At 38.2% G+C, this 12242-nt stretch overlaps 1 protein-coding gene across 1 annotated transcript; it reads right to left on the bottom strand.

The window, feature by feature from the left end:
• Window positions 1-8290: 8290 nt before the first annotated feature.
• On the bottom strand, window positions 8291-8934 carry tomm6.S (translocase of outer mitochondrial membrane 6 S homeolog). Its single transcript, XM_018249308.2, has 2 exons — window positions 8739-8934; window positions 8291-8408 (listed from the first exon to the last, which is right to left on the bottom strand). The coding sequence occupies exons 1-2, from the start codon at window positions 8882-8884 to the stop codon at window positions 8312-8314; spliced, it is 243 nt and encodes an 80-aa protein (XP_018104797.1). The 5' UTR covers window positions 8885-8934; the 3' UTR covers window positions 8291-8311.
• Window positions 8935-12242: the final 3308 nt, after the last annotated feature.

Below are 12242 nucleotides of genomic sequence, written 5' to 3'. Positions count from 1 at the left end.
AAAAACCCTACCCCCCACCCCACATAGCCCCCCTTGCTCCTCCCCCCAGCCTAGCTGCCCCCCCAGGGAAATGCCCCTAACTTACTTACCCCTTGGTGCAGAGTCACAGCATTGGAGTTCACCGCAGCCATCTTCCTGGTCTTCGGTAAGGTGAGACGGAGACCGGCGGCGCATGCGCAGTTGGAGCAATTTACCGGTTTGCAACAACTGCGCATGTGCAGACGTAAATTTCCGAAGCGCCTGAAGAAGACACAAAGACCCAAAAGATGGCTGCTGTGAACTCCGATGCTGTGACTCTGCACTGAGGAGTAAGTAAAAGGTTATGGCCATTGGCCCAGGGGGGGGGAGCTAGGCGAGGGGGGTCTATGGGGGTAGGGTTTTTTTTTTTTTGGTAAAGGGTTTGTTTCTCCTTTAAGAGCTGTGGCACATTAGGAGTTGTCCATGCTAAATCTGCGCTACCACAGGCACCTTATATCCTGTAAATACTTTCCTATTAGCAATAATGGAAAACCCCGATGTTGCATTGCAAGGATACTTCAAGCTACTTTGCGAATGTTTTCCCACCAGCAACTTACATTATTGCCAGTGGGAAAGCATTTAAAGGAGTTAAGTTGCCTGCGGTAGTACAGATTTATCATAAGCACCTAATCATCTAGTATGCCATCAGCTTTAAGGGTGGTGGCACAAGTTCAGATTCGGGGAGATTAGTCGCCCATCGAACAAAATCTCCTCTGCTTGGTGTGACTTATCGCCCTGAAATGCCTTCCCGCCGGCAAGAATAAATCCCTGGCGGGATGGCACTGGGATCGGTTTAGTTTTCCGAAGCAACTTCAGACGACTTCGGAAAACTGAGTAATCCAAGTATCATCCCGTAGGCGATTCACATTCTTGACGGCGGGAAGGCATTCCGGGGAGATTAGTCACCAGAAGAAGAGGAGATTTTTCGCTGGGTGACTAATCTCCACGAATCTGCCACCACCCTAAAAGTCACAGTATGTGTGCTGTTAACATCATTTGTAAACAAGACACTTTTGTTTACAAACAACTAATATGACTGACAATTGTCATGTTAACCAGATAAGATCAAGGGATTTTGTTGCAGGACTGACTACTCTTAGGCTAGTGCCAGACAGGGATGAAATACGCAGGCCAAGAATCAACCACTACAATGGCATTGGCATACTCAGCTGTGTGTGCCTGCACCCAGCCCGACACAGTTGTCCCAGATGCAGACAGGAGAGGATGCTAATGTCGGCATAAGGGCTGATTTTCAGCCTGCATATTTTCGCAGGCCAATTTTCATCTCTGTCTGGCATTAGCCTTACTCCCAATTGACATTGCTGCATTAGAATGTTGTGGCCATTTCATAAATGACCCTTCCCAATTTTGTGTGCTTCAGTGATAATAATGATTACAGTAAAGAGAAACTGCTGTAAAAGTATATACTGATAAGCCTGCGTATTTCTAATACTGTAATTATTTTTTGTGTAGATAATTTGTTTTCTATAAAATACGTTATTGTTCATGCATTCTAAATATACCCACTGGCACATGAAGGATGTTTTAACGTGGAAATTTATTATTTGTGCCTTTAAATGCCTTTGTAGTATTTTGCTATGATTTTTAAAAAACAAAAAAACAAAAAAAAAGACCTAAATGTTTTATGTTCCTATGGTGTGTTGTGTATCTCCTCCATGTATTCTCAAGATGACAGAAGACAATGTGTAATGGCATTAGGAGAGCAATGTGAAGGGACAGTATTCTCTCTTTTTTTTTACTAGTTTACATAAAACTCTATTTTCAAGTACTGTAGTTTTGTTTGCTTTCCATTTATTGAGTCCCTTGACACTATTACACTCAATCTTATGACTTGATTTAGGCCAGTTTTATGATTTGTAAATCTGAACCAAACAACACAGCTAGATATTTTGGGGTAATGTGCAGTTTTTTGCAGTGGTAACCCTTTACAACCAATATCATGTTTGCATATATAGTTACCTAGTAACATTGTAGAATTCAACCCTAAACTTAAAAACCCCTCTCCTTCCCCCAGCCTAAATGTTACCCTGGGCAAATGCTCCTAACGTTTTACTTACCCCTTGGTGCAGATTCAGACATTGGGGTTTATGGGCGCCATCTTGAGCCACTTAGGTAATCTTTGCAATGAGACCGGCACTTTGAAAATTTTCGTCAGTTTTGGCGTATGCGCAGGTGTCTCGAAGCAGAAAATTGCTCCAACTGTGCATGTGCCGACATGCTGGTCTCAATTCGAAGATTACCGAAGCGGCTCAAGATGGCGCTCGTGAAAGCCAATGCCTGAATCTGCACCGAGGAGTAAGAAAAAAGTTAGGGGCATTTGCCAGAGGTAAAACTTAGGCTGGAGGGAGGGGGTCTATGTATGGTAGGGGTTTTTTTAAGTTAAGGGTTGAATTCTCCTTTTAAGTGATTGTCATGATTTTTATGATGTCGTTTTTATTCCGAAATTAAAATGTTTACACGGCAAATAATTCACTCTAACATATAAAATTTGATTCCTGAACCAGCAAGTGTTTTTTTTTTTTTTTAGTTGTAATATTGGTGTGTAGGCAGCCATTTCAGGTCATTTTGCCTGGTCATGTGCTTTCAGAAAGAGCCAGCGCTTTAGGATGGAACTGCTTTCTGGCAGGCTGTCATTTCTCCTACTCAATGTAACTGAATGTGCCTTGTGGGACCTGGATTTTACCATTGAGTGCTGTTCTTCCATCTACCAGGTAGCTGTTATCTTGTGTTAGGTAGCTGCTATCTGATTACCTTCCCATTGTTCTGCTGATGTGCTGCTGGGGGAGGGAGGGGTGATATCACTCCAACTTGCAGTACAGCAGTAAAGAGTGACTGAAGTTTATCAGTGCACAAGTCACATGACTGGGGACAGCTGGGAAACTGACAGTATGTCTAGCTCCATGTCAGATTTCAAAATTAAATCTAAAAAGAATCTGTTTGCTGTTTTGATAAATGGATTTCAGTGCAGAATTCTGCTGGAGCAGCACTATTAACTGATGCAATTCGAAAGAAAATGTTTTTTCCCATGACAGTATCCCTTTAAGTCTACTAGAAAATCATGTAAATATTATATAAACCCAATAGACTGGTTTTGCTACAAATAAGCATTAATTATATCTTAGTTTCGAGCAACTACAAGGTACTTTTTTATTATTACAAAGGAAATGGAAATAATACCGGATAATGGATCACAAAAGGGTACATCTCCATCAAGTTATGTTAGGGGGGAAAAAAGGTACATCTCCATCAAGGTTATTTTTTTCCCCATTAAAATTGTCCATAAATGAATTTTAAATTCCATATATTCCATAGATTTGCCTTATGATTTCTCCATTATTTCTATAACTGTGTTTGTTTCAGTGGTTAAAGGAACAAATAATAACAGCAAAAAAATTAAATATTTTAAAGGAATGACAATATATTGTTGCCTTGCACTGGTAAAACTGGTGTGTTTGCTTCAGAAACTCTAGTATAGTTTATATAAACAAGCTGCTGTGTAGCCATGGGGGCAGCCCTTCAAGTACAGGATACTCTGTAGATAACCGGTAGAAGAAGAATCCTATTGTATACTACAGCGCTTATCTGTTATCTACTGTGTATCCTGTGCCTTTTCTCTTTTTTCAGCTTTGAATGCTGAAATTGTGAGTTAAAGTGGAGCATGTTGTCAGAAAATCAAAAATGTCTTTAAAGAGAATGAAGGTGTAAATTACTGGGGGGGGGGGGGGGGCAGGGTGTTAGGCACCCACAAGTGATTTTAATAATTTACCTGATGCTGCTCCTTTTAGCAGAAAACTAGCCAGCCTGCAGGAATGACTTATGAGACCTCAGTGTCTCTATTGTGCTCTTTGCACGTGCATGAGAAGACAAGGGAAAGTTCCACAAGTAGGTGGTATTTTGATGTTGAGTAACAAAATAATTCATACATTTCATTTTTGACAATAGCACCCTTTTAACTAGTTTTCTTATCTGTCTATCAAAACATAAAAGCATGGGAACTGCAGCAGGCGCTTTTAATTCTACATTTAATCTGGATATTCCCTATTACTGGAATTGTTTTAGCAGACAACCCTTAATATATAAAGATATACTATTTATTATGTAACATTGCCACAATAAGTAGACTGCTGATTTGTTTTAATTGTGCAAACAGGATCCTGTTTAGTGCAAAAAAAAAAAACAAAAAACCATACATACAAACATTAATCTTAAAGTATCTTCAGGACAAGCCCTATTTATTAAGCCAATGGGGGGGGGGGGTACACAGCCTCTTTAAAAGGGGGCAAGTGGAAAACAGGAAAAACCCTTGAGCATGTACAATAAATTATCATGGTAAACGTTACTGAACATGCAAAACCTCTATTACCTCAGACTCCGTAACTTAAACACATTATAGGCCACAGACTAAAGGAACACAATGTTACTGAAGCTTTATAAACACTAGTAGATAAGGTGTGAACCTGGGGGTATAAAGATGCATTTGCATTGGTTTGTAATCTAGCAGCTCTTATTGGTGTGCATGAATACAAAAGATAGTATTTCATTTCAAATCCAGGCAGAACTTACTTTAATAAAAAAGTTCTGCTTAGTTTGAGCAATGTAATAGTTTAAGTGAACTTAAGAGAAGGCTGTAAGGAGAAAAAAAAGGAGCAGGCAGCTAGAACAGAGTTTCTATGGCAGCGATGCCCATCCAGGTACTTGTGAGTAACTTTGCTCATCAACCTCTTGGATATTGCTCCCAGTGACTGTTTGTTTAGGATACCAGCTGCCATATTATCTTGGCGTGACATCACTTCCTGCCTTTGTCTCTCCCTGCTCACTCATAGCTCTGGGCTCAGATTACAGCAGTTAGGGGGTAAAAGGGAGGTGGAGAGGAGCAAACTGAGCATGCTCAAGCCCTAGCCCTGGAGGTTTAAGCTGAAAACCGGAATTCCATGTGTCCCCAAAAGAAGGAAAAAAATGCTGTGTTCGTTTTGAGAGAGCATTACTTTGAGGGTTTACGTGTGTATTTATATAGACCTTTCTGATAAAGCTGACTTTCCTTCTCCTTTAAGGATTTCAAAGAGGCTGTTCCGATTAAATAATTTTTTATCTTTTAACCCCAGATAAGGATTTATTTGCAGAAATGCTGAATTATGAAAATCCAACACATTAACAAAAATGTGCAGTTTGAAGGATGTTAATAAGTACTGTTTCCACACCAAAGTTAATATGTAAATACTGTAAAACCCTCTAAGGATTAGTCAAGTAATATGTAATAGCAAATGCATAAATACTAACATATTTATAGGGAGACTGGCAAATGCAAGAAAATGTTCAAGCTGTTTAAAGCAATACTGACATAAAAATCATAGGAACGTGTCCGTATCAAAGAAGTGCTGCACGCTAAATATTTACTTACAAAAGCCCCCCCCAACCTTCGTGAAGCTGACCCTCCGACACTGCAAATGGTTCTTAAGCAGTTGTTTCAGTCACGCTGAAGCGGTTTTCATTTGTAATTAGCCTATGGATGGATAGCGCTGCCCCAGCCCAGCGTGACAAACAACCACAGAAGAACAATTAGCAGTGTGGGAGGGTCAGCTTGACGAAGGTTCACTGGGCTGGGGCGGCTTTTGCAAGGTCCACTCCTTTCAGGTTTGCATTTGGATACAGTGTAAACAAGCATCACACGGACTATATTTGACAGGAGAAACAGAGCTGACCATCAGGAAAAGTTGCTTGTTTTATTTATGTGCATATCTTTCAGATAAACACTTCAGTCACGTTAATGATAGTTCCTGTTTGATCATCAGTTCATAATGCATCCACACACATTGCCGTTTGCATACAGGCAAAACAGTGTGCCAACAGTCAAGTGTAAATGTTTGCATTGATATTTTTACCCTATTTATACAAAATTTGGTATTAAGAATATTTTTTCTGGTCTATATAATTTGTACAATTATCTTAGAATTAGAAACTTTTATAGCTTTGCATACATGTACATTACATGTGTTTGTTGTGCAGTTTACTTATGTGATGCAGTGAATCTGGGGATGTAGACGAATGCTGAACATGAAAGAAAGGAAACAAAAATATAATTTTTTTGGTCAGAGACTCTTCATGGGTTTGCAATTATATAAGAAAACATGTGTGAGATACAACTTCTAAAATGTTTTTTTTGTGTGCAGAGACCTAAATTAAACAACAGCACAACACTGGCCCTCAACAGTAGCAGAGTGTAAAAACTCTACAAATGTATACATAAGCTTGCTATAGTACGATTTAATAATTAAGAACGTTATAGCAATATTTAAATAAGCATGTACATCTGCTTAAATAACAGTATAGTTGCTTCCATTCAAGGCATAGTTATTCATTTGAAAACAAAACTGAAGCAGTTTTCCTTTGTGTTGGAAAATGAAAACCGAGGCATTTTTTTCTGTGTAGTGCATAGGTACTGTATTGCTTTTGTTCAAGACAAAGTAGAACTGGTACAATAGTGTGCATCAAAACAAATGACATTTTTTTACTAAATGGGACGTGTTATAAGGGATTTTCATTTAGAACATGATCACATATTCTCCTGTCAAATGGCATTCTGTGGGGTGGTGCAAATCTCATCACCGATCTTTGATTTTCTTGTAAGTCTGCAACTGTCAGGACTATAAATTAATGGATATGTGCTTGTGAGTTTACCTTCTATTAAGAGGAGGGGATAGTTTAAGGACGGGGAGGAGCAGGAATCACATTTTTATGAGTTTTGTAAATCTCTACTTTTTACATTGTTTTTTGTAATGAAAAATTTCATAATAAAAATGAAAACAAATTACTGTGTACATGTATTTAATTTATACAATGTCCATATTAAATCCAAAATTAAATTACACAAAAAAGATAGCTATCTATAAACGAAATGACATGCAACATCTTCAGAAGACCAGAAGCCATGCTCCATCTATGTATTTCGTAAACCATGGTCCATACTGCACCATCCAGACATTGTTGCGTTGAACCAAGCTGCGGGTTTGAATCCAGACTAGTGGAAAGCTGAAATAGTACCCATCTTCCGTTTGTACAGCAGATTTTCACTCCGTATAAAAAAAATCCTTTTATCTTTTTTCAATAATAATGCATTTTAAAAGCCATCTTTGTTCTGTAGGGGTATTAAGAAAATATAGCTGTTTCAAAATGTACAAATAATAAAACATTCATCTTAAAATAGAATAATTAAAGGTTTTGAAAACATGTCACTATACCCATATTACAAAAAACATATAATTCAGTCTGAAAATACATGTAGAGACTTTAGGTCACAGACTTTGACCAATATTGTTGGAACTGTTTTTTTTTTTTACTTGGATTTGTCTCTTTTGCCAATTTAAAGGGGTGGTTCACCTTTCAGTATGTTATAGAATGACTAATTACATAAGCACCTTTTTAAATGGCTTTTTGAAATAGTTTTTGAATTATTTGCCTTCTGACATATTCCAGCCTTTTTACCATCTAAAAATCAAATGCCATGTAAATTTGTTTTTATTATTTCTCAATGCAGAGTAGCACACCAAAACTCGTAGGCGCAATCTTTTGTATTTGTATTTTTTGTATTTAGCTGCTGCTTAATCACCCCTTTTCATCCTACTCAACTGAAATGGCTACCATTTCCTAACCCTTATTAGTATGTCTCATTCAACCTCTACCTGACCTTGTTCAATTGTGAAATGATAGATTCCCTTTGCACCCAAGATAATCTGTGCAGCACTCACGATGAAAACGCAGAGGAATATTTTTGTTTCTGCTTCAAATCTGAACATTATGAATAGAAATTATTAATGAATAAGCTATAAGTGATGAGTTTTTTGTATATTATATTAGAATACTCCATGTCCCTAAAGAAGCTGAATTACAACTGTATTTATTCTAGGGATGCACCGAATCCACTATTTGGGATTCGGCCAAATACCGAACCGAATTCTAATTTGCATATGCAAATTAGGGACAGGAAAGGAAAAAGTGGGAAAAAAATAGTCTTGTGATGTGATTTCCCTACCCGCCCTTAATTTACATATGCAAATTAGGATTCAGATTTGGCCAGACAGAAGGATTCGGCTGAATCCCGAACTAAATCCTGGATTAGGTGCATCCCTAATTTATTCTATGTGCTCTTTGGACAATTCAGTACTACAAATCAACCATAGGAAAATATCATGGGGTAATTGAGTTTTGAAAAGCACCAGCTGCAGGCCCTATGATATATATTATACCGACTTCTCACCATGATGAAACCTTGTCTGTCTCACAGCCCTGGTTGCGGAGCCATCAAATCAAAGTCAGTCAGATTTCTGGCAACCCACACGCCTGCGGCAAAAAGACCCAGATTGACAAGAAGGTTTCTGTAAAAAATAACAGGCATTATAGTCACATCACAGACCACTGCACAAATGGGTGTAATTACAATACAAGGTTATAGTAAGGACGCGGTGACCTTCCCTAACAGTATAAAGAGCATAGACAATTTATTTATAGAAGATAGCGTTGCGCTCTGGAACTGAATCACATCATAACCACAGCAGCATTTGGAATTGCTTTGTTTCACTGTTGTCACCCAGCGGCTTATTCTTTGCGTGCAGACTCCTGCGTGTTCCATTGCGTGGGTTCGTACCCACGTGTTAGATGGTCTAGACAATGTCGAACTGGATATATATCGATATATACGCTCCTACCTGCGAAAATCATTACGGTCTGTGATGAAACGGTAGGCGCCCTTTACCCAGCCCCGAGATCCAGGTCCAGAAGGAGCCACCTGTCCCTTTTCTGCTCCGCCAGCCGCCATTACGGTTGCACTACTTCCGGGTACCTTAGCTTCCATCTCCTGCCTGTGCTAGAAAGCCAACCTAAGATGGAAACAACGCGAGAGTGAGAAGACAAAGCGGTTGGTCAATAGGAAGGAAGGCGGGACGATAGAGTGATCTTGAAACTAGAGCTGCATTGGTATGGGACATATAAAGTCTCTATTTAATACTGTCCGGCCGCAATCACTGGTATACGTCCAGCCTAGCTTTTGGTTGCACACAAAGCTTCTATCCTAAGTAAAAGCCACGGAACATATTTCCAAACTGCTGATTTATGTTCCTAAACTTTTTTCATTTTGTCTTGTATCTCTCATGTGTCCCCAATATGCAGGGCAGTCCCACAGTGGGACATTGAAAGGAAAACTAAACCCCTTGAAGAATGTAGGTCTCAATAGAAATATATTGAATAAAACAGCACGTATGTAAATAAACCATTTCCATAATACAGTAGAACCCCCATTTTACGTTTTTCAAGGGACCAGAAAAAAATGATATAAAATCCAGGAAAATGTAAAATCAGGGAAATGCATTGTGCATTGTATATAGGTGGGACCACAGAACAACAATGTAAAATGAGGGAAAACTTAAAATCAGGGGATGTAAAATGGGGGTTCTACTGTAATTTACTTTTTTAGTACTATGTGCCATTGGGCAATCATAAATAGAAAATAATCATTTTAAAAAATATGTCCCTTGGGACATACCTCCCAACAATTTTTGACTACGCCCATTTTGTGGCCACACCCGCTATGCACCAAGTTAATTTTACAAAATTTGTCGGGTTATGATAGTTTTAACACATTTCTGTGGTTTTTATGTGTTATTACAGTTTTGCTAATGAAGATAAATTGCCATTTAGGCTGCAAGTCAGTTTCCCCAAGAGATGTGCTTATCTTAAATTGTTACAATTGCTTCTTTGCATATCTCAAATTCTTACAAAAGTATCCAAGTGCACCTGGCACATACATTTAGGTCCATAAATATTTGGACAAACTATTCATTTTTGGGGTATAGTTTTCTTTTAAGGTACATAACTAGATACAGCACTCTTGATGAGTGATAGGAATATTTACCTTGTATTCAGTGTTCCCCATGGGAATGTGGCATGTACCCTTCTTCTGTGTCCTTCAAGGGAACTCCTCATAATAAACTGCTTATACATTTTGCAGTCTCAAATCTGAATTCTGTAGTGGGCAAGGTATTTGAAAGTTTAAGAGATCAAATTCTAAACTAAGGTCTGTTGGTCTTAGTAATGATTGTAAATGGATAGGGAACTGTCTATAGCAGGGGTGCCCAGACTTTGTCCCCTCACGATCTACTGTTGCCACCTGGCGCCATCATGAGATCTACCTTAAGAATTCAGCAGGATGGCACAGAGGCAATTCCATGTACTGTATAAATACCCCAGAACTTATATCAGGATGGCAGAGAGGCAATACCATATATAATACCCCCAGAACTCGACATATTAACCATAGAAAGTAATCCATTAAAGAATGTTTAAGAAATATTTTGCTGCAATTTTTAAGTAAGGACTCAGAACAGAAATAATCAACGCTAGTTAGGCTGCAAGGCAAAATAGACTGTCCTTTAATTTAATCCTATAGCTTCAGGTTTGAGTAGATATTCCCTAGCAGCTGCCAGCTTGGACCAGGGAGAAGACACTAACTGCCTGCCAGAGTTTTATGCAGAATTCACTTAAATCCTTGCCCCGGTGAGTTTACTTGCCAAGTGTTAAAGAACCCACATATTGATTGAAATTGACATTTGTAATCCCTCCACACAGCATGCCCCTGTTTTTGTTAAGTCTGTCCAGCTATAAACAATATAGCTGAAACTGGATATATGCATTAAATCATTTCACAGAAGCAATAGATTTTACCACAGCACCATCTTGTGGGTGTTAACTGTAATTTATTTTTGTCCCCTACTTTTTTTTAAGCTCCAAAAAAACGATGCAGGCAAAACCACAGAATTTATAAAATTTGTGCAACAGAAAACAGCCAGAGAAAAAGGGGAGGAGAGCAAAAGAAAAAATAAGGTAGCTGGGAAAGCTAATGGTTAAACTTATGTGCAAGCTCAACTTCCAGTGTACATGGTTCTTCTCAGTGATCATCGCCATGCACCCTGGGATTGGGCTACCAGGTATGAGGAAATGTTCAGTCAGGGAGGGGGCCGACAAAGTTTTAGACACTCTAAGGGGAGTTTACAGTATGTACAATTAGCACTTTTATTCTTTTGTTGTATGCTTTACATTCCTTGTTTATAGAGGACCTGTGGTTTCCAATAAGCTTAATATTTTTGTAAGGGAATACAAAATCTAATATGTTCATCTTCTCATCTGCCATTCTACTCAAAGAGTACTCTTACGCTTCTTGATAGTATGTTACACAATGATAGCTATTTGTCAAGAATAAAATAAAAAGGAATGAAGAAAAATGTAAAAGTTTATATATATATATATAACCAAAGGAATGGTGCACTCCGTAGACAAAATTAATACCTGGGTGCCAGCATGGGAAATAAGCAGTGAAAAAGGATTGCGGCACTCACAGGGTTTTAGTGAAAAAACAAAAAATGTTTTATTATTAAGCCTCAACGTTTTGATCCCCCACAGGGATCTTCGTCAGGAGCAAAATGTTTGCTTGTTTTTGCTCCTGACGAAGCTTATTTCACTATATATATATATATATATATATATATATATATATATATATATAATATATCAAACTGCAGAAAAAATCCGCACTCACAGGACTTGTGCAAAAAAAAGTTGTTTATTACAATGTTTCGGCTCTGATACTAGAGCCTTCCTCATGTGGTGTGCAGTTTGATTTACATAATTTCATTAACCTGCACCCAGGCAGTTGCTTTTTGTTATAACAGTGCTCCAGTTTGACGAACAATATATATATATATATTTATATATATATATATATATATATATATATATATATATATATATATATATATATATATATATATATATATATATACACCTTCACAAGACATATCTTTCAAGTTACCACAGGCAGAAATTCATACCATGAAGATTTACAATTAATAACATACCAATAATTGGGAGTAACAATCCTGAGTAGGGATGGACGAATTTTTTCGCCTTGTTTCGCCGAAATGATGCCCATAGACTTTTATGGCGTTGTGCATCAAAAAAAGCCGTCCATAGATTTTAATGTGCGTCGGCGACATTTCACCAGCGGCAAATTTTTGACAAAACGGGTCAAATTCGCCCATCCCTAATCCTGAGTTTTGCAGCAAGTGGTGTGGTATTCTTAATCGCTTTTCATTTGATCTTATCTTACTGGTAGAGCAAGTGGGCAGGGACTCAGGGTCCAAATAAAGAGACTGAAGACA

Source organism: Xenopus laevis, chromosome 2S (genome assembly GCF_017654675.1).
Source record: "Xenopus laevis strain J_2021 chromosome 2S, Xenopus_laevis_v10.1, whole genome shotgun sequence".
NCBI classification, from domain to species: Eukaryota; Metazoa; Chordata; class Amphibia; order Anura; family Pipidae; genus Xenopus; species Xenopus laevis.
This window is presented reverse-complemented; position numbering and strand designations above follow the sequence as displayed.